The sequence below is a fragment of the Mus caroli genome, chromosome 7, assembly GCF_900094665.2.
Source record: "Mus caroli chromosome 7, CAROLI_EIJ_v1.1, whole genome shotgun sequence".
Lineage (NCBI taxonomy): Eukaryota > Metazoa > Chordata > Mammalia > Rodentia > Muridae > Mus > Mus caroli.
Genome location: NC_034576.1, coordinates 28,160,338 through 28,178,039, shown reverse-complemented (window position 1 = coordinate 28,178,039; position 17,702 = coordinate 28,160,338). Strand labels below are relative to the sequence as shown.

The 17,702-nt window shown below is 47.7% G+C and overlaps 1 protein-coding gene across 5 annotated transcripts in view; it reads left to right on the top strand.

Annotated features, from left to right (window-relative positions):
- The window catches only part of Actn4 (actinin alpha 4), a 70,300-nt gene continuing 52,598 nt past the window's right edge, over positions 1-17,702 (top strand). For 2 of the 5 annotated variants that reach the window (XM_029479201.1, XM_029479199.1), the window contains exon 1: positions 1-314. In XM_029479201.1, coding sequence (XP_029335061.1) covers positions 150-314 — 165 coding nt within the window. In that variant the 5' untranslated portion in view covers positions 1-149. The remainder of the gene's footprint in view (positions 315-17,702) is intronic. The other 3 variants (XM_029479202.1, XM_029479200.1, XM_021168443.2) reach the window with 2 other exon arrangements.

The following is a 17,702-nucleotide window of genomic DNA, read 5'->3' as shown; positions in this document are numbered from 1 at the left end:
AGTGCGCAGGCGCGGCAAGTGAACTGCGCAGGCGTCAGTCTTGGGCGGGCTGAAAGCTGCTGAAGCGGCGGCCGAGTCGGAGCCTCCGGCACAGGGGCGGGAGCTGAGGCGGTAGCGGACCGGCTGGCGGGCTAGCGAAAGGCGGCGGAATGGTGGACTACCACGCAGCGAACCAGGCGTACCAGTACGGCCCGAGCAGCGGCGGCGGCAATGGCGCGGGTGGCGGCGGAAGCATGGGCGACTACATGGCCCAGGAGGATGACTGGGACCGGGACCTGCTGTTGGACCCGGCCTGGGAGAAGCAGCAGCGCAAGGTGCGCGGCCCGTGACCCGGGCTGGATGGCGTCCTGCGCGTGGCGGGGAGGCCTGGAGGAGGGTCCTGGGAGACAATTGGCGGGTCCGGGAACGGGTTTGGAGTCCGGGAGAGGGATTACAGAGCTTAAGGAAGCAATTGGGAATCTGGAGGGGGAGGGGGGAAGTGGCGGCCAGGTAGGAGACACAGGGAACTGGAACAAACGAGATGATGATTCGGAAGGTTGCAATGGAACTAGGTTTTAAGGCGAGATTGTTGGATCAGAGGAAGCATTAATGGGGCCCAGGCAAGCAATGGGGTCCAGGAAGGGATTTGGTGAGCCTGGATAGTGTTTGGCGGTTTGGGAATCCTAGTATGGAGGAGATAGTCTGGAGTGCAGAGAGTCTGAAGAAGAGATTTGGAGTTGCGGGAAGCCTTCGTGTGTGTGTGTGTGTGTGTGTGTGTGTGTGTGTGTTGGGGGGTGGTTCTAGAAGAGATGAAGAATCAGGGAAGGTAAAAAGGGGGCACTAAGGAGAGGATTGTGGAATCCTGAGACAGGGAGGGGGGTCTGCATGGGCTTGGGGTGTGTGGTGAGTAGGTGTTAAGATGGTCTGATGGGACTAGGGGTCTGAGAAGGTAGGTGTTCAGGACAGAAGTTAAAGGCCTAGGAACAAAACAGATGTTTGTGTGAGGAGGGTGAGATTTATTGAGGGTGCCTTGCTGTATAAAGAAAAGGATAGGGGCGTAATTAGAATTGATGGGGAGACCCAAAAGAGTGTGCGTGCTTTGAAGGAGGGAGAGGTGGTGAAAGAGTTAAGGTTCCAGGCTCACGGGGAAATAGTTCGAGAGTGAGAATAGTAGAAGACAGTAGGAGCAGGGATGGAGGCTAATGGGACGGGGTTAGTTTGGGAAAATGGAAGTCTGATTAGAAAGGCCTCGAGGAAGAAAGGGGGGGGGTTAATTGAGTGAGGAAGAAATGAGTGTTCTGGGAGAGTAGTGTCTTTTGATGGGGAGGGTAGGTGAAGGGGTACAAAATAGTATTTCCTGATGGTATTTAGGAGTGTGGGGGCGATGCTAAAGGGAAGCCACAGTATGGAGTGGAGGTCAGAGTAGGAGGCCAGGGGTGGAGATGTGTTGGGTGGTTGAGAGGGAAGCTCCGAGTGATGGGAGAGAGGTTGTGAGTGTATGCAGGAAGAGCTAAAGAAGGGTGTGTTGAGTGGGTGAGAATGTGGGGGATGGTTCGCAAGAGTGTGAGGAGAGTGGGAAATTAAAATTGAAGGTAGAAGCTACTTCATGCTTTCTAGAGGTTGAGACTTTCCAGATTTGTAACTTACTGATGGGCACTGTGACTTTAGGACAAGACCCTTGCTCTCAGGGCGATCAGAAATGTGCTTTTGGTGACTGCAGACGGGATGTGCGTGGAGTTGGGACTTTGGGAGTTGGGAGCGGGGCCCTGAGGGTGTGGAAGAGAGCCGGTTTGGTGACATTTCCCAGACGCCCCCCCCCGGGGGGGGCAGGGAAGTTGCTATATGGCTGGGTCCAGTCACCCAGTCTGGAGGGTCAATGGTGGAAGAAGCTGCAGTGCCTGGAAAGCCTGAGGTGGGACCTTGGCTCAGTCGGACTGTCAGCTTGTATGCTGTCTGCAGTCACTAGAGGGGTGGAAGTCCGCAGTGGTGTAAGGATGGTGTGTAAAATAGCTGAGGAATGGTAGCTGGAGAATGAGTGCATTTTGGAAGGCAGGGGAGATCTAGTCTGGATCTCAACAATTATTTATTGTCTGAGGCCATGAGAGGAAAAGGTTGAAAGTTGCCAAAAGACTTGGAAAGTTGGAAGGAAACGAACAGGTCACAGCATCAGCTTTGAGAATGTCTTGGATCTTTCTTTTCTAATGTTTAGGGAGCAGTGCAGTGCTGCCTCCCCCCCCCCTTCCTTAGATAACTGGAGTAGGGGCCACCCTCCTTTCACAAATGCCAACCTCTGGTGCCTCCTTTTTTTTTACCCCTCTCTTTAGGGTGGTGAGGTTGGTGTGCATTCAGACCCTAGGCAGAACCAGGACTCACCAGAATCCCCATGGCTGCCTGTGTCACTTTCCCCTGCTCCTTCCTGGTTCCCTTCCTTCCCAACCAGGAAAGGTTGAGAACAGGATGGCTCACAGTGTTCTCTAACGTTGCTTCAGCGGCTCTGAAAAGGCCCTGCTCTAGTATGCTTGCTTTATAACCTACTCCAGCAAATATTTACACTTAGCTGTTCTTTAGGGGAAAAGTATTGCTTCACCTCTCCACCCTGTTCTGCATAGCTAAGATCTCTGGTGCCGTGGGGTTAGGAGTTATGAAAGGAATATACCGGCCAGTGCTTTGTATCTCTCTTACAAGATCTCTCAGCACAGGATCTCTAGGACTTTTCTTTCTTGTTTTATGACTGGGCCTTATCCCATGTTCCAGAGCAACTTTTGTAAATGTGAGTGACAGGCCTTTCTTGCCTCTCCAAGGCATATAGATAACTCCCACCACAGGGAGCGTGACAGTCTCGTCTGTACCTGTTCACACACTCAAATTCTGTGGCCAGAACAGCTGAAGCAGGGGTTGGCTCAAGTCAAGAGTCTGTCTCTTACCTGAAAGCCCTTCACTGTAAATTCTAGGCACCCCTATGCATACCCAAGACATTATCCATAAGGAAGTTATGCAGCAGGTGTTTCACAGGGCAGCCTTGCACATTGTGGGAGGACAGGGGACTGAGCTAGTTTTCAAAAATTATTGTTGTGTCGTTTTAGTCTGGGTTTATGTTCAGGTTTTCCAGAGTCCTGGGCTCAGGTGATCCACGTGCTTTAGCCTCCCCGAGTAGCATGGAACTACAGGCCTGTGAACAAATTCTTGAGCAATTAAGAGTCCTAGTTCCCTTCTCTAGTTTGTCCCATCCAAGTGCTAGTCAGTCAGACCTAACCCTTAGGATCGTGTGACTGAAGAGCACTTTCCTAAAGTGACTTCTGTAACATCTCTTGTGGAAGGGTGAGAGTTACCCCCAAAGATCCCACAGCAAGAGGAAATGCCTTGTTCTGAGCTTGAGTGTTCATTGGCACGCCATTGTTTGCAGACCTGAGTTTAGACCCTGACCTTTGGCTCAGGCAGTATTAAATGTGAGTTAATTATTTGAAAGCTCTGATAGTGTTTTGATTTTCTGTAAGCCATTCCTCCCCCCACCCCTATTTTTCTTTTTCTTTTTTTTTTTCTTCCCCTCCTCCACCCCCATTTTTCTTTTGGACTGATGATGAAGGCCCCAAAGTAGCCATCTGGTATTTTGCTCCATTACTCTTAATTGCTCCCCTCTAAGGAGCTGGCTAAGACTAACAGCTCCTTAGCAGCTTTCAAAATTAAATAACATACTTACAAAAAAAAAAAAAAGTAGCCAAACTGGGTTGTCCTCTGGAAACAAGATAAGTATATGAGCTGGGTGAGTATATACTGTGTGTGTGCTCTCTTGGGAGAAGAGAGGAGGAAACACCTCAGCTGCCAGTATCCTGTTCCACCCACCCTCCTGGAAAATGTGTGGTGTTCTCCTGGAAGACCAGGACTCAAGATCTTGAGTCAGGCAAATCTCAAGTTCAGGGGCCTGCCAGCATGAGCAAATATGGGGAGACCTTTATTTCAAAAAGCAAGAAAAAGAAGTGACAAGTTGCCGGGAGGATAAGGTCTCTTCACACGTGAGAGCTGTGATCTGGCTGTGGCCCTGGAGTGGCATCTACCACTTCACCTAATCCTGGGCAGTCCCGGGTGTGTGTTGGGGGCGGAGGGTTGCCTTTTACCTTTTAAAACGCCCTCTTTGGTTCCAGCTTCTGAAACCAACTGGGTGATTTCTTGGGCGGCAGGAACTGACTCATCCTCTAGTTGAATGAAAGTCATGCTAAAAGTTTTCATTTAATGGCAGCCAATTGCTTGGCCTTGTGGGGAAAGTTGGGTGAAAGTGTTAGTGGGAAAAAAACAAAAAACAAAAAAATGGATGACCCAGGATTTGGCTTGTAATTCCAGCATTTGGTATTCTGAGTCAGGAGGATCACTGAGAATTAGAGGCCAGCCTAGGTTACTTAGTAAGACTCTAGCTAAGCATGGTGGCACACATTTGTAATATCAGCTCACTAGAGACAGAGTCAGGAGGATTATAAATCCTCAAGTTCAAGGGCTAGTTAGGGTTTTTACATAGTGTTGAAGGCCTATTAAGGTTGTTTAGTAAAACCCTCTCTTAAATAAAAGACAGCAACAAAAAGCCCACCAGGAAGTGAGGGTGTGATACTGTCTTCCTATCCAAGAGAGAAACTAGCAGGGAGGTCAATTAAAATGTATCCTGACACTTAGCATATTCACTTCATTATCCCGCCCGCGGGCCTAGTCTTGAATTCCTAGTCTAACCCTAACAGGCAGGTAAGGAGAGTTCTGCCATTTCAGCATGCACTTGGCTTATGGCTGACTTGGGCCAGACAGCAGCAGCCTTTCCAGAGTTGAGTGAGTGCGTAGTACAGGTTATCTGGCAGTGCTGTCTAGTAGATGACAGCTAGGAGGAGGGAGCCAAAAAAGCTTCAATTTGGGAATGCCCAAGGAATTTGAGGCTGTTGAGATGAACACTCTAGGCTTTTGCCATACTGATTTATAGTGTGCTGGACGTAGCACAAGCCTTTGACCAGATCTTTTCTTTCTTTTTTCTTTTCTTTCCCTTCTTTCTTTCTTTCTTTCTTTCTTTCTTTCTTTCTTTCTTTCTTTCTTTCTTTCTTTCTTTCTTTCTTTCTTTCTTTTTTAATTGCCTTGCTGGTATCTTGAGGGGGAGAAAATGAGCCAACAGCTGTTTGCTGTAGTCTTCACTCAGGTTTTCTGAATAGCCCAAATATCAAGATGCTGATCTCTCAGCCCTGCTCGCATGTTCTTGCTGAGTGTTCACCTGCTTATCCTTATTTCCTTTGCTCTTTATGTCTCTGTTCTCAGCATTCAGCTCCCTTCCTTCAGTTTCCTTCTGTTGCCTTTATTTATGTGTTTAGTTTTACAGAATAACAAAAACACTCGTGTTACTTTGTTAACACTTTTTCTCTCTCCTTTTCTCATGGAAATAAGAGGCTAGTGATATAGCAAGTTGGCAGTTCAGTGGCCAAGGTAACTGAGACTCTGACCTATTAAAGGGGAGATGAAAGCAGATACAAAAAACATCTTTCCTGGACCAGTGAAAGAAGCCTTTATACTGGGTAGTTTGAGAGCTCAAGATTAGAGTCCTTTTAGTTAGGTTAAAACATCAAAGACCAGTTACAAGGAAGCGTGGTTACAATGTTGCAATGTAGGTGTCGGCATTTGTTACAGAGTATCTGAAAGTGACAGAACAGTTCTTAACACCTGAAGAAGATTCATGAGTAACATTTTAGTCTGTTGCCCAGATACCTGGAGTCTAATGTCATTGAATTAAAGAGAAACAACTATTTTCAGTTGTAGCCTCTTTTTAAAGATGAGGTGGCCCAAACCATCTGACAGGGATGGGCCGTCTGGCAGAAAGCAGCATTTCTGTATAGATGAACAAACCTGAGTGCTTGGGGATTTTAGTCCAGGAGCAGTCTGCCTGGACTATAAAGTCTCTGAAACATTTATCTTGATGCTATGCTTCTTTTGGTCGTGGTTTTTTCCTCCCCACATCCTTCTCTCTTGTACATAGCAGATTGCCCACAGAAAGTCCTCAGGAGCTACTTTGAGCCACAGTTACTGGGGAGGCTAGTAGCCATTTTCTTAGCTATGATGTATTGAAATGTTACCCGAAAAGCTGTGGGCTGATCTTACTGGGGCTTGGTGTTTGCCCGTTGTACTTGCTCCTTTATTCTTGCAATGACCTCTCCCAACCGCCTACCCCCAACCAATGGTTAGGTAACATGCATGTGTGTATGAAGAAACTGACCCAGATAGGCTCTGCATTTACTCAGTCTCCTAAACTCTTTCATACTCATGTTTACCTTATGTACTTAATAAATATCTTTAAGTCGACTTGAAGTTTTTTAGGTTTTAAAAACAAACTGAAAACTGCAGGCCTGCGGTCCCAGTACTTGGGAGGCGGAGGGAGAAAGGTGGAAATCATCCTCAGCGGCTGCTGAGCTTAAGCCAGCCTGGGCTACACAGAACACTTCTAATTTTTTTGAGACAGGGTCTAACTACGCAGCCCCAGATGGGCAGGAATTCACAGAGATCCACCTGCCTCTGCCTCCTGAGTCCTGGGATTAAAGGTGTGCACCACCATGCCTGACACTAAAAGCCTTTTTTAAAAAAGGGGAGATCTGTATGGTGCTTGACAGATTTGGTTTCCCTGGCTATACATAAAAGGAAACTGTAAAAATAAATTCATGGAGGACGAAAGAATGTTAAGTTCCAGTGGGGTCCTATTCCTGCCAAAGGTGCTGGCCTAAGGCCAGCTTCCTTTGTTCAGAGGGGTGGTGCATGCTGCCACCAGATTGAAGACCCATGTGACAAGAGACTTCTGACTTCTGAAATCACCAGGTTAACTGGTGACTGACTTGAAGGGACAAATTGCTTTGTGGCTCTACAGAGGGTCTGTGGAGGAACATCCCTAGTGCCTGCCACACTCATCTGACCCTAGGAACATGTCCGGAAGTGAGCAGAGCAGTGACTCACCCAGGGGTACTCAGTCCCTTGAATGTCCCACGAGATTTGCTCAGGATTGGATGATACTTGATTCATCCTTGCTCAGCCCCCCTCCCATTTTTGTTTTCTGTTTCTCTTTTTTGGGATAGGCTCTGATTTAAACCAGGAGGGCTTCAAACTCCTGCATTTGCTTTCTGAGTGCTAGGATCACAGGTCCACAGTACCACTCCAGACTATATTGTAAATATAAAAGTGTGCACTGTCACTTGCTCGACACATAGATTCTCTCCAAGGCTCAGTTTTCTTAGACTTACATGCTGGAAGCCTGGGTGGGCACTGCCATGAATAAAGCATCAGGCTTTCCTGTCTAAAAGGAAAACTGGTGCTCTCCTGTGGAGTTAGGACTGACTTACCAAAATGTTTTTCTTCTAAATATCGGAGCAGAACAGATTCTTTGTCTTGTAGTGGAACCATGGACATAGGGAAGTAGTAGTTGGAAGTGGCTGTTACTGCCCTGAGGAACATTGTGCAGTCATCTTGGGAAATATCCTTGTGATGGTGTCGCAATGACTGAATGGGGTGCTGGAATACCAGTAGCACAATAGCATTTGTGTCTGCCGCAGACAGAAAGAAAGGCGACATTGTGGTTTGTTTTATCCTTTTTCAAAATTTCCCTCAAAGGTGTGGGGCTGAGTGATGTCTGTCACTGCTTTCCAGTGGGTTTTCTGATGGTGGATGGAGTGTAAGCAGCCCGTTTTACCTCTTCTCCCAAGCCCCACATACACAGGGCAGAGTTTCTCTATATGTGAGTACACTATAGCTGTCTTTAGATACACCAGAAGAGGGCATCAGATCCCGTTACAGATGGTTGTGAGCCACTATGTGGTTGCTAGGAATTGAACTCAGATCTTTTGGAAGAGCAGTCAGTGCTCTTAAACGCTGAGCCATCTCTAGTTTTAAGTGCAGTTTTAAGAATGTCTCTAAGGGCACTCCAGAGTGAGGGACAGCAACAAGTGAAATGCTATGTCCCTGACTCCCCACCATAGTAGAGGAAGCCAATTTGAGGTTAAACTGCCTTGTGGAAGGAAGCTTGCAAATGATTCAGCATCCAGTGGGTGGGGAAGGACAAAAGGATGACATGACAGGGTTGCTTGAGGGAGTATCTCAGGCAGGAAGAGGAGTTGTGGGTCTTCTGTTCAGGTATGGGAATGACAGGCCTTTGACCAATAAAGGCCAAACAAAGGCAGTTCTGGAAACTGGCTTCAGTCTGCATCGTCAGGGCACTGGTGCTCTGTCTCTCTGCCTCTGTCTGTCTGTCTGTCTCTCTCTCTCTCTGTGTGTGTGTGTGTGTGTGTGTGTGTGTGTGTGTGTGTAGATTAGATTAGCACATTAGCACTCTTGTCTGACTAACTCTGGCGTGAATAGAAGGTATTTAATTGCTCTCACCATGGAAACCCAGTCTGCTTACTATTTAGGGGAGTGCTGCACCCAATCCGGGGGCCCCTGGGCAGAAAAGATGCTGCCAGGTGGTCTCAGAAAAATGCCCACATGTCTTGCACAGTGGCCATGCCCAGAAGGGTATGAGTGGCTGTGTTCCCTGACAAGAAGAGAAGTTGGGCCAACCTACTTTATTGATAAGGGATATGCACAGCAGCTGGTGCCTTTGTAGCCACTCTAGGGTCTTTTTCTCTAGGCTTTTAGAGTTGGAATTTCAGCTATGTGGCCTTTTGTTGTCTCAGTGCTGGGGGTCGAACCCAGGACCTCACATGTGTTAGGGAACAGCTTTACCCCTGAGCTACTAAACATCCCCCCCTCCATGTGTGTCTTCATCTTTTGCCTGTTTTTTACAAACACAAATTAAAAATTCTAAAGTTCTCATCAAACCCCAAGAGCAAATAAAGAGCACTATTAAAAAAAAAAAAAAAAAAACTTAAAAAAAAATCCACATCTTTCCAGCTCTGAGAACACCCCCGACCTTTCCTTTAAGACACATGGCTCATTAAATTCCTGATGAAACTAAAATCCTTGTGAGAAGCGTGGCCCTGGCTGGTGCCGACATGGCTTGCTTTGGGAAAGGCTGGGGTTTCTTTGTTCTTTTTGTCCTTTCTTTTTTTAACTTTAAGACTTAACATAATCTTCTAGTTTGGGCCTATGAAGTAAACCCAGTTTCAAAATTCAAAATGTCTGGAAGCAGTGACTTGCCAGGCTGGTCCAAGGGCAGTCTGATGAATTGGCCCTTCTTGCAGGCTGTCTGTGAACCAGTCATGATTCAGATTGTCAAGTCCTGGAAGGTATCCAGACGGTAAACATCGCTGGGGCTGTGAGGCAGTTACTTTTTTTCTTTTTTTTTGGATCATTTGAGCTATGCTGCCAAGACTGTGGTAGATTTGACTTTCTGTAAAACAGAACGGCCTGTATCAAGATGGCTTTTTCAGAGATGTTGGCTTTAGTCACCCATTCCTATGGTTCTTGGTGGGGTGGTCAGGAAATAGACACACCAGTGAGGGGAGGGACTTCTTAGTCACCTCCCCATCCCCCTTTTTAGACAGGGTGTCACTGTGTAGTACTAACTAACTTGGAACTCATTATGTGGATCAGGCTGACGCAGAGCTCAGATCTGTCTGTGGCCACACTTTCCAAGTGTTTGGGATTAAAGGTGTGTGAGCACATACCCAACCCCCAGCATGCACACTCACCTGCCTTGGCCACTTCTTCAAACTTTTTTTTTTTTTTTTTTTTGATATTAGAAATTAGGTCCAGGGCCTTTGGTTGTTCTGCAGACTGCCCCTGTGCCACATCCCTAGCATGCCAACCTCTCCTCACTTTGAGGAAGAGGCTAGTACAAAACCCTGACTGGCCAGTTACCACATAGTCAAGCCTGGCCTCTAAAACTTGTCATCCTTCTGTCTCATCATGCCCAGCTTTTATAACCCAGTGATGGGGTCAACAGAGGGAGGAAAACTCAGCACACTGAGAACTCTGAGCACTTTCTGGTGCTTGGTTAACGAATCTCGGCCCCAAACTGGGGAAGATGTGGAATGTTCAGTTGGATTCTACTGCAACACAGGAGGACCCCAAGACTCAGTGGGATAGAAACCCACAGGCCACTGTATTCCCTGAGCAGCTACTGTAGACTTAAGAAAATTCTGGGCCTTTTGATAAACAAGCCCAAGGCAACCCTTGCCAAATACGGCCTGCTAGCACTAAGACTGTAGGGTTAGCTTAGGAGACAACTTTTCTTGCCTAAAAATAAATTTCTGTTCCTATCAAACATTCCAAGCGTAGTTGGAAAATGAGATTTCTGAGGAGTGGCAGTTCAGGCTCTAGTGGGTTCAGTTTTGTCAAGAGTTCAGGGCCTCTGGGGACTGTTTTGGGATTGGTGTGTGACCACCAGACTAAGGAAGTTGGAGGACTATAAAGATGCAGACCTTCTTCCATCTCATTCTATATGTTCTCAGTTGCCTTGGAGGTTGGTGGGGACAGTGATACCACACATGTACATGAGGAAGCTAGGGGCCTGGCGATGTGGTTCAGTGAGCAAAGTGCTTGCTGCCAGGTATGAGGACCTGATCGAGGGTTCCTAGCACATGTAAAAGCCAGCCATGGCAACACATGTCTGGAACTACAAGGTACATATGTGCAGGAAGACAGGCAGATTTGGAGGGTTTGCTGGCCAGCCAGTGTCGTCAGAGCAGCGACTTCCAACTTAAGCGAGAGAGCCTGTCTCAAAAATAAGGCTAGAGACATAACCTTGGTTAAGAGCCTGTACTCTTGTAAGGACTAGGGTTTGATTCCCAGTGTTACTAAGCAGTTCAAAATGGCCTATAACTCCAGTTCCATGAAATTCAATACCCTCTCTGGCCTCTTCTGGGCACTCAGATGCATGAGGTTCACATACATACTCTTCAGGAAAACAGGCAGAGAAGCAATAGAGGAAGACATGACAGTGTCAGCCTCTGGCCTCTACATGTGCCTGCAAAGGTCAGTGTGGACACACATAGTAAACCAGATAGCTTCAGGTTGGGTTCTGTGCTATAAACTAATGTCAGCTAGCAATTTACTCTGGTATATTGTGGACTGTCAGCACATAATCCTCTGAAGTAGACTTTATCCTTATAGTACATGCGCAGCAATGGAACCAGGGACTGGGTTGAATAACACCCATCTTTAATCAAGGAGTTTGAGACAGAAGGATCATAAGTTCAAGTGAGCAAGAGAGACAGACTGTCTCAAAAAAGGAAATGAAAATGATTGTGTTTAGCTCAAATAATCAATGTAGCCATGAGGTAAACTGATACAGGCCAGAATGGAGCAAAGGTATGGCTCTCTGGTTTATACTCTTTCTTGTTCCTAAGCTCTGCCATAGCCTGAAGATTGGGAATAGCTCTGGAGCTGGAGGGAAGGTTGAAGCTTTCCTCCAGTGGTGGCTTAGCTGTTCCTTACAGTGGGGAAGGTGTCAGAGTCCACTTGGCACAGGGATCTCAGAGCTTTGTCTCCTGAAGTGCTGATAACGTGGTGAGGAACCTGGACATTGCAGCCTTTTCCTCCTGGGCTCCTTGGACAAGTCAAACCAGAACTGACTTCTAAAGTGGGAACCCCCAAACTGCACTACAGTAAAGCAGACAAAGGCTTCAATTATCTCTGTGATTGTCAATGCAGTAGGCACATGTGTCTGATTAAAGCTTGGGTGACTTTGGAGTCTGGAGTTTTACAGCACTGCATGCTCATGCTTTGTGGTATGACTGCACCGAACTTTTATCACATGGTCAGGTCCAACACCCTTCCCATCCCAGGTCTCATCAAGAGACCGTTTATACCTGTTGAGACTCCACAAAGTGTCTTTTCCGCCTTAAAGTGTTCAATGTCCCTTTTAAGCCTGAAGCCTGTATGTTGTTGTTCCTACTGTTGGCTTTTGAGACAGGGTCTCACTGTGTCATTCACTCTTTGTTTTTTTGTGTGTTTTGTTTTGCTTTGTTTTTTGAGACAGGGTTTCTCTGTATAGCCCTGGCTGTCCTGGAACTCATTCTGTAGACCAGGCTGGCCTTGAACTCAGAAATCCACCTGCCTCTGCCTCCAAAGTACTGGGATTAAAGGCATGCTCCACCACGCCCGACTGTGTCATTCACTCTTACGTTCACCTCTCAACTGCTAGGAATCAGGCATATGTCACTATACCCTGTCAGAAGTCTGATTATTTTTTGTTTGATTTTTTTTCAAAACAGGGTTTCTCTGTATAGTGTAGCCCTGGCTGTTCTCGACCTAGCTCCCCACCCTGAGGGTTCTGGGGTCCAGGTCATTAACAATCACCCTGATTTACCCATCTTACAAGTCCAGCTCTTCCAGGCCCTCTCCTCTGTAAACCCCTCTCCTACCCACTCTTTATCTCTTCCTGTTTCCTCTGGTCAGGTGCATCCAGGGCTACTCTAGTTCAAAGGAGGAGGTAGACTTTTAGGTGATTACATCTCAGCATCTCTGCTTTTTGTATCCTGTTGGAAGCCAGTGCAGGACAATGTAGTCTCACTGGAGCCATGGCTGTTTGAAGACTCAGCTTGTCAGACGAGTTGTGTGGCTTTTACTCCCTGGAGGGAGGAGCAGAGAGAGAGCTTGGGGCTCTTGGTGAACACTCTTGCTTTTGTGCACACTGTATCAGAGGGAGAAGGTAAGTTGGTGTATACTCTGTGAGCGTGGGTTTGGCTTTGTCCTGCTCTCCAGAGATCCTGTAGCAAACATCTCCCTGTCAGCAGAAGCTAAAGGAGCAATGGAGTCAGTTCTCTGTCTTAGTGGCCCAGGCAGCTGGCTGCTTCAGTCAAAAAGAAGATGATGCGGTCGGTGTTTGCTGTTGGCAGAGTACCCATGTGACTAATTAAATCTTTCAGTAGCTGTATGGTGGCAGGGTAGCAGAGAGAGAGAGAGAGAGTGTGTGTGTGTGTGTGTGTGTGTGTGTGTGTGTGTGTGTGTGTGTATGTGTATCTTCATCCCTTCTAGTATGAAACTAAACTTCCTCTTGATAAAACTGACTCAGTGGACTTTAGAAAGGGTACAGCGAAAGGCAAATGTGTCAGAGTCCATTGTTTGTTCCCCCTCATGCAGGCTGAAGCTAGTTTCAATGGTGGGTGGTTTATTATACATTTATGTTCAGCTGAGCCTGCTCCAGGTTACTGCTGTAGATAGAAAAGTCTTTCAGGGGGGAGGGTACTGTGTTTCCATTAAACTGTAAAGTGGAGAAAGGATTCTTGAAAGTGGTCACTTAGGTAGCAAAATGAGGGGCCACTGGCTACAGAGTAGGTTTGCGTTTTATAGCCAACCAGCTTCTTGTGTAACTTGAGTTGGGGCTCCATGGGCCCTGGAGTCTACTACTTAGGTAGAAACATGACCGCCAGGGCCGAACACCAGCCCTGGCAGGGCCTCTCTACTGAGTGGAGCTCCATGCAGAGCCTTTGGGGTATGAGAGAAACCGGAGACCCGACCCATGCTCTCGAGGAGCTCACAGCGTATCTGGGTAGCAAGTAAAGCTACATGAGACCTCAGAAGGCCACTAAACTGCACTCCGGCAAGTCCGCAGTACTCTAGCTGTCTTGGGAGAGGAAAGGGGTGACAAAGGACAGGTGGGGTCAGCCATGGAAGTTTTCATAAAGGAGGTGAGTGTGGGGATGGGGGCTGTGCTCCACAGCTTTGGGCAAGTTTTTTGGGGCAAAGTTGGAGGAGGGTCCTACGTGCATAGCTGCTGCTTTCAAATGGTGCTTCCCCTGATGACTATTGTCTATGTGGGATCTCTAGGTGTTAGAGGTGGGTGCTTGCTTTAGCTCAGCTGTGTTTGGAACCTTTTGAGTAACAGGACCCTAGCCTCTGAAGTCCATGTGGGGTCCTCTTATTTTTTACAGGTAGAATCTTGTAAGTGGCCAAACCAGGTAGGGATCTGTTCCAGTTGCCTTTGATTTTTAGACAGCTAACCTAACCATATTCTAGAACTAACTCTGTAGCTGGGGCTGGTTTCAGGCTTGTAGTAGTCATCCTTTATAGGGTTCGGCCTCGCTCTGCTCCCTCAGTCCCTGCTCCCTGTGGCCCAAAGATTTATTTATTATAAATAAGTACAATGTAGCTGTCTTCAGACACACCAGAAGAGGGCGTCAGATCTCATTAGGAGTGGTTGTGAGCCACCATGTGGTTGCTGGGAATTGAACTCAGGATCTTCGGAAGAGCTGAGCCATCTCGCCAGCCTGGAACACCTCTTTTGTATGTCCAGTACTGTCTCCACATCCTGTGCAAGGCTGCACACTGCCTCTTGGTGCAGATAGCCACATAACTCTTGCTGCTCTCAAAGATGAGTGAGGCTTGATTCTGGCAGGCTGGCCTGTGGAGCATTCTATAGGTGATAGATTGCCCCTGCAGTGCCCAGAAGTACTCTATCCTAAGAGTTATTTTTACTGCCAAGCTAAACTTTCAGCTGCCAGTAATAGAGTTGGCTTATGGAATCCCAGGAAATACTTGACTGAGGTGTTTGTTTGTTTGTTTGCTTGGTTTTTAAATACCTTCTTTATTCAGATGCTCATGGCCGCCTGTGTGACCCAGAAGCTGCAGTGCCCTTGGTGAGCTTCATAAGCTGACGTCTTTGGTCAGTGTTGTGGCCTCTGTGAGATATGCCTAGCGTCACTAGCTGTGTCTTTGTCCAAGTGGCGTCTTCCCCTTTGCAGGTGATGCATGAAGCGCATACCTCAGCTCCACTCCAGCAGGAAGGGAGGGCTACAGTTGCCCGCAGTGCTCCTATCCTCCTCTTCCTCTACCTGGGATCAAGAGTTTGCTGTGGGGTGATCCAGCAGGGGTGGGGAAGGTGGCCCTGCGCTACCTGCTTTGACATAGTCTGTAGCCTGGTGCCATTAGGTCCAGAGGGTGGAGAAACTCAGGTCAAAGCTGCCTGATGGCCTTTATGAGGTACCCCTTCTCCCTTTCATAAACGGCAAGAAGTTAGGGAGATCACTGTTCTATCAAGGGAGGACTTGAGAGTCATGCTTATAGTTGGAGAATATATTGTTTAACCCTCCATTTTGAAAAGAAGTGCCTGGGACATAAATTGCAAAATACTTTTGCATGAACCAGGAATGGTGGCATATGCCTGTAATCCCAGCACTTGTGAGGCAGAGGCAGGGATTTCCAGAGTTCAGTGCTAGCCTGTGTTATATAGTGAATATGTATGTATGTGTGTGTGTGTGTGTGTGTGTGTGTGTGTGTGTATATATATGTATATATGTATGCTCGCACACACACACACACACACACATACACACACGTACACACATGCACCCAAGAAGATGTTTATTGAATGGACCCAGGCTTCTGTGGGGATGCTTGCTGGGCAAGCGGGTTGGTTGGTTGATCACTCTCTGTTCCTCACTAGACACAAGCAGCCCAGATGGTACCTCACCTCAGCGTTTGCACTCTAGGAGGCGTGAATACCTGTGGGTAGGCACTTGTGATATCCCAGTCCACACTTTATCCTTGCATCAAGTAGGAGACAGTGAGATATGTGGTGGGAGGGGAAGCATCAAGCTGTTCTAGGGAAAAAATGGAACTGGACTCCACACCCACTCCTGCTACTTTTCTGCTATTTGCCCTTGGGCAGGGACTAGGGGTTAAGTTTCAGTGTTGTGTTGGAAACTGCATCCCTTTCCTTCAGAAATGATTCTGAGTATTAACCAGGACAAATAGTGATCTAGAAGCAGGCTGAGAGCGCTCCATCCTCCATCCAGGCAGTGCTTGTTGTTTTAGCCTCCTCTTCAAGGAGGTGGAGAGTGCTGTTGAAATGGCAGCACAGTAGAAATCCCAGCACCACCCCTTTCCTCTAGTTCTCTCCCAGGGAACTCTAGAGCCTAAACCATGCTGTGACTTCAAATGAGCACCCTCCTCCATCAAGTGGTAACACACATTGGGCTGCAAGTGGCACGGCCTAGCCCTCTCCATCTGGGCCTCATTATCTGGAAGGTGGTTGCTTGTTTCAGAGTTGAGCCCTGAACAGTTTTGTGTCTGGATGAGCTGCAGACAATATCAGCAAGATTTCTCCATGACCAGTGCAATAGCTTGCCAAGTTTGCTGTCAACCGAGTCTTTTCCCCAGGTTTTCCTCCAGTCCCCTTTCTTCAAAGCAAAAGCAGGGGAAAAAAACCCTCCTATGACCTCATGTTAGAAGCACACCTCCCCCTCGATCACTTGCAGTCCGCAGCCATTTCTTCTAAGGGGTGTAGAAACAGGAAAGTTTCCCACTGATGACCCTTAGTAACTGCCCAGAAGGGCTGCCACACAGGGCCACAAGGTTCACTTGGAGCCTATGCTCAGATGTCAACCCAGAGCAAGGGGCTCTAGAGGGCTTAGCAGAGCTGCCACCCCCCCCCCCAAATAAAAAGCTCATGCCTGCTGCTCATCTCCCTCCCTCCTTCCCAGCCCCCCCTTCCTGGGGTCACTTCCTGATGCCATTCCTCAACTTAGCCCCTATCCCCCCCAAAGCAATCAAATCCACAACCTAATAAGGGAAAAGAATGAGGAGAATGTCCGCCTCCCAGCCTCTCCCCTAACAGGGCGCAGGCCCACAGCAAATTTGGAAAATGTTACAGCAGAGTGACAACTGACTGGGGGCTGGGGGTGGGGGGTGGGGGGTGGGGGTGGCTGTACAGGCACAGGCACTCTCAGGACCTCCTATTGTTGGCAGCAGGCTGGACCCTGAAGGAGGGCCACCCTGCTCGAACTTTCCAAATCAGGCCATTGACACTCCTCTTGCACAAAAAAAGTGTATGGAAAGTAACAGCCTGAGTCAGCAGCACCTTCAGTGTGGGGCTTCCACATGAGGAGAGCACTAAGCACAAACTTAGTGCAGTGGGGGAAGCATGGGCACCATCTCAGCGCTTGCCTCTGAGATGAGTGCTTTCGTACCCTTTCCTGTGCCAGGGTTAAATTATCTTCAGTGTTAATTAAAACTTGTCAACATTTACAGTGGGGCCCCTCAGAAATCTGTCACCTCTCCGGCATCATTATCCCAGGCAAGTCATACCCTCCTGAAGTCCTATCCATTTTGGACTAAGGAGAGGGAGGGCCAGTCCTCTCTGTGGGGGGCTCTCTGGACCAGAGCGACTTGGCTTGGGAGGTCAAACTTCCTAATGAACCTGAACTGGGGTGGGGGTGGGAGCGGGGTGGGGGAGCAGGAACCAGCATGGGGATGTGCCAGCTCTTTCACATTGCTAATTACAGCAAGCATGAGGTCATCTGTAAATATAGCTAATTCTTTAGCTTGTAATTAAGGTGCTCATTAAAACTGTGGGTAAATTGTGTGTGTGTTTAAGGAAAAAAAACACAAAAAGTCTTTGTTTTGCCCCGACAGGATGGCTCAGATCAGGCAAGGGACTAAGGCACAGGGCTGGTTTCCTGTCTTTAGAGCCTTTGCAGGAAACTCAATGTGAACAATATTTGTGACCCTTGCCAAGAACCCAAAACCTGGATGATGTCATTGGTCTAGGTCCATAGTTCTCAACTGGTGGGTCTCAACCCCTGTGTGTGTGTGTGTGTGGGGGGGGGGATTCAGCTGCCTTTCACAGGAGTTGCACGCATATCAAATATCCATTCACATTATGATTCATAACAGTAGCAAAATTACAGTTACGAAGTAGCAATGAAATAATTTTATGTTTGGGGAGTCACCAAAATTCGAGGAACTGTATTAAAAGAGTCAAAACATTGGGAAGGTTGAGAACCACTGCTATAGTTGACACCACCAAACATCTGGCATGCGTGTGGGGGTGGGGTGGGAATATCTTT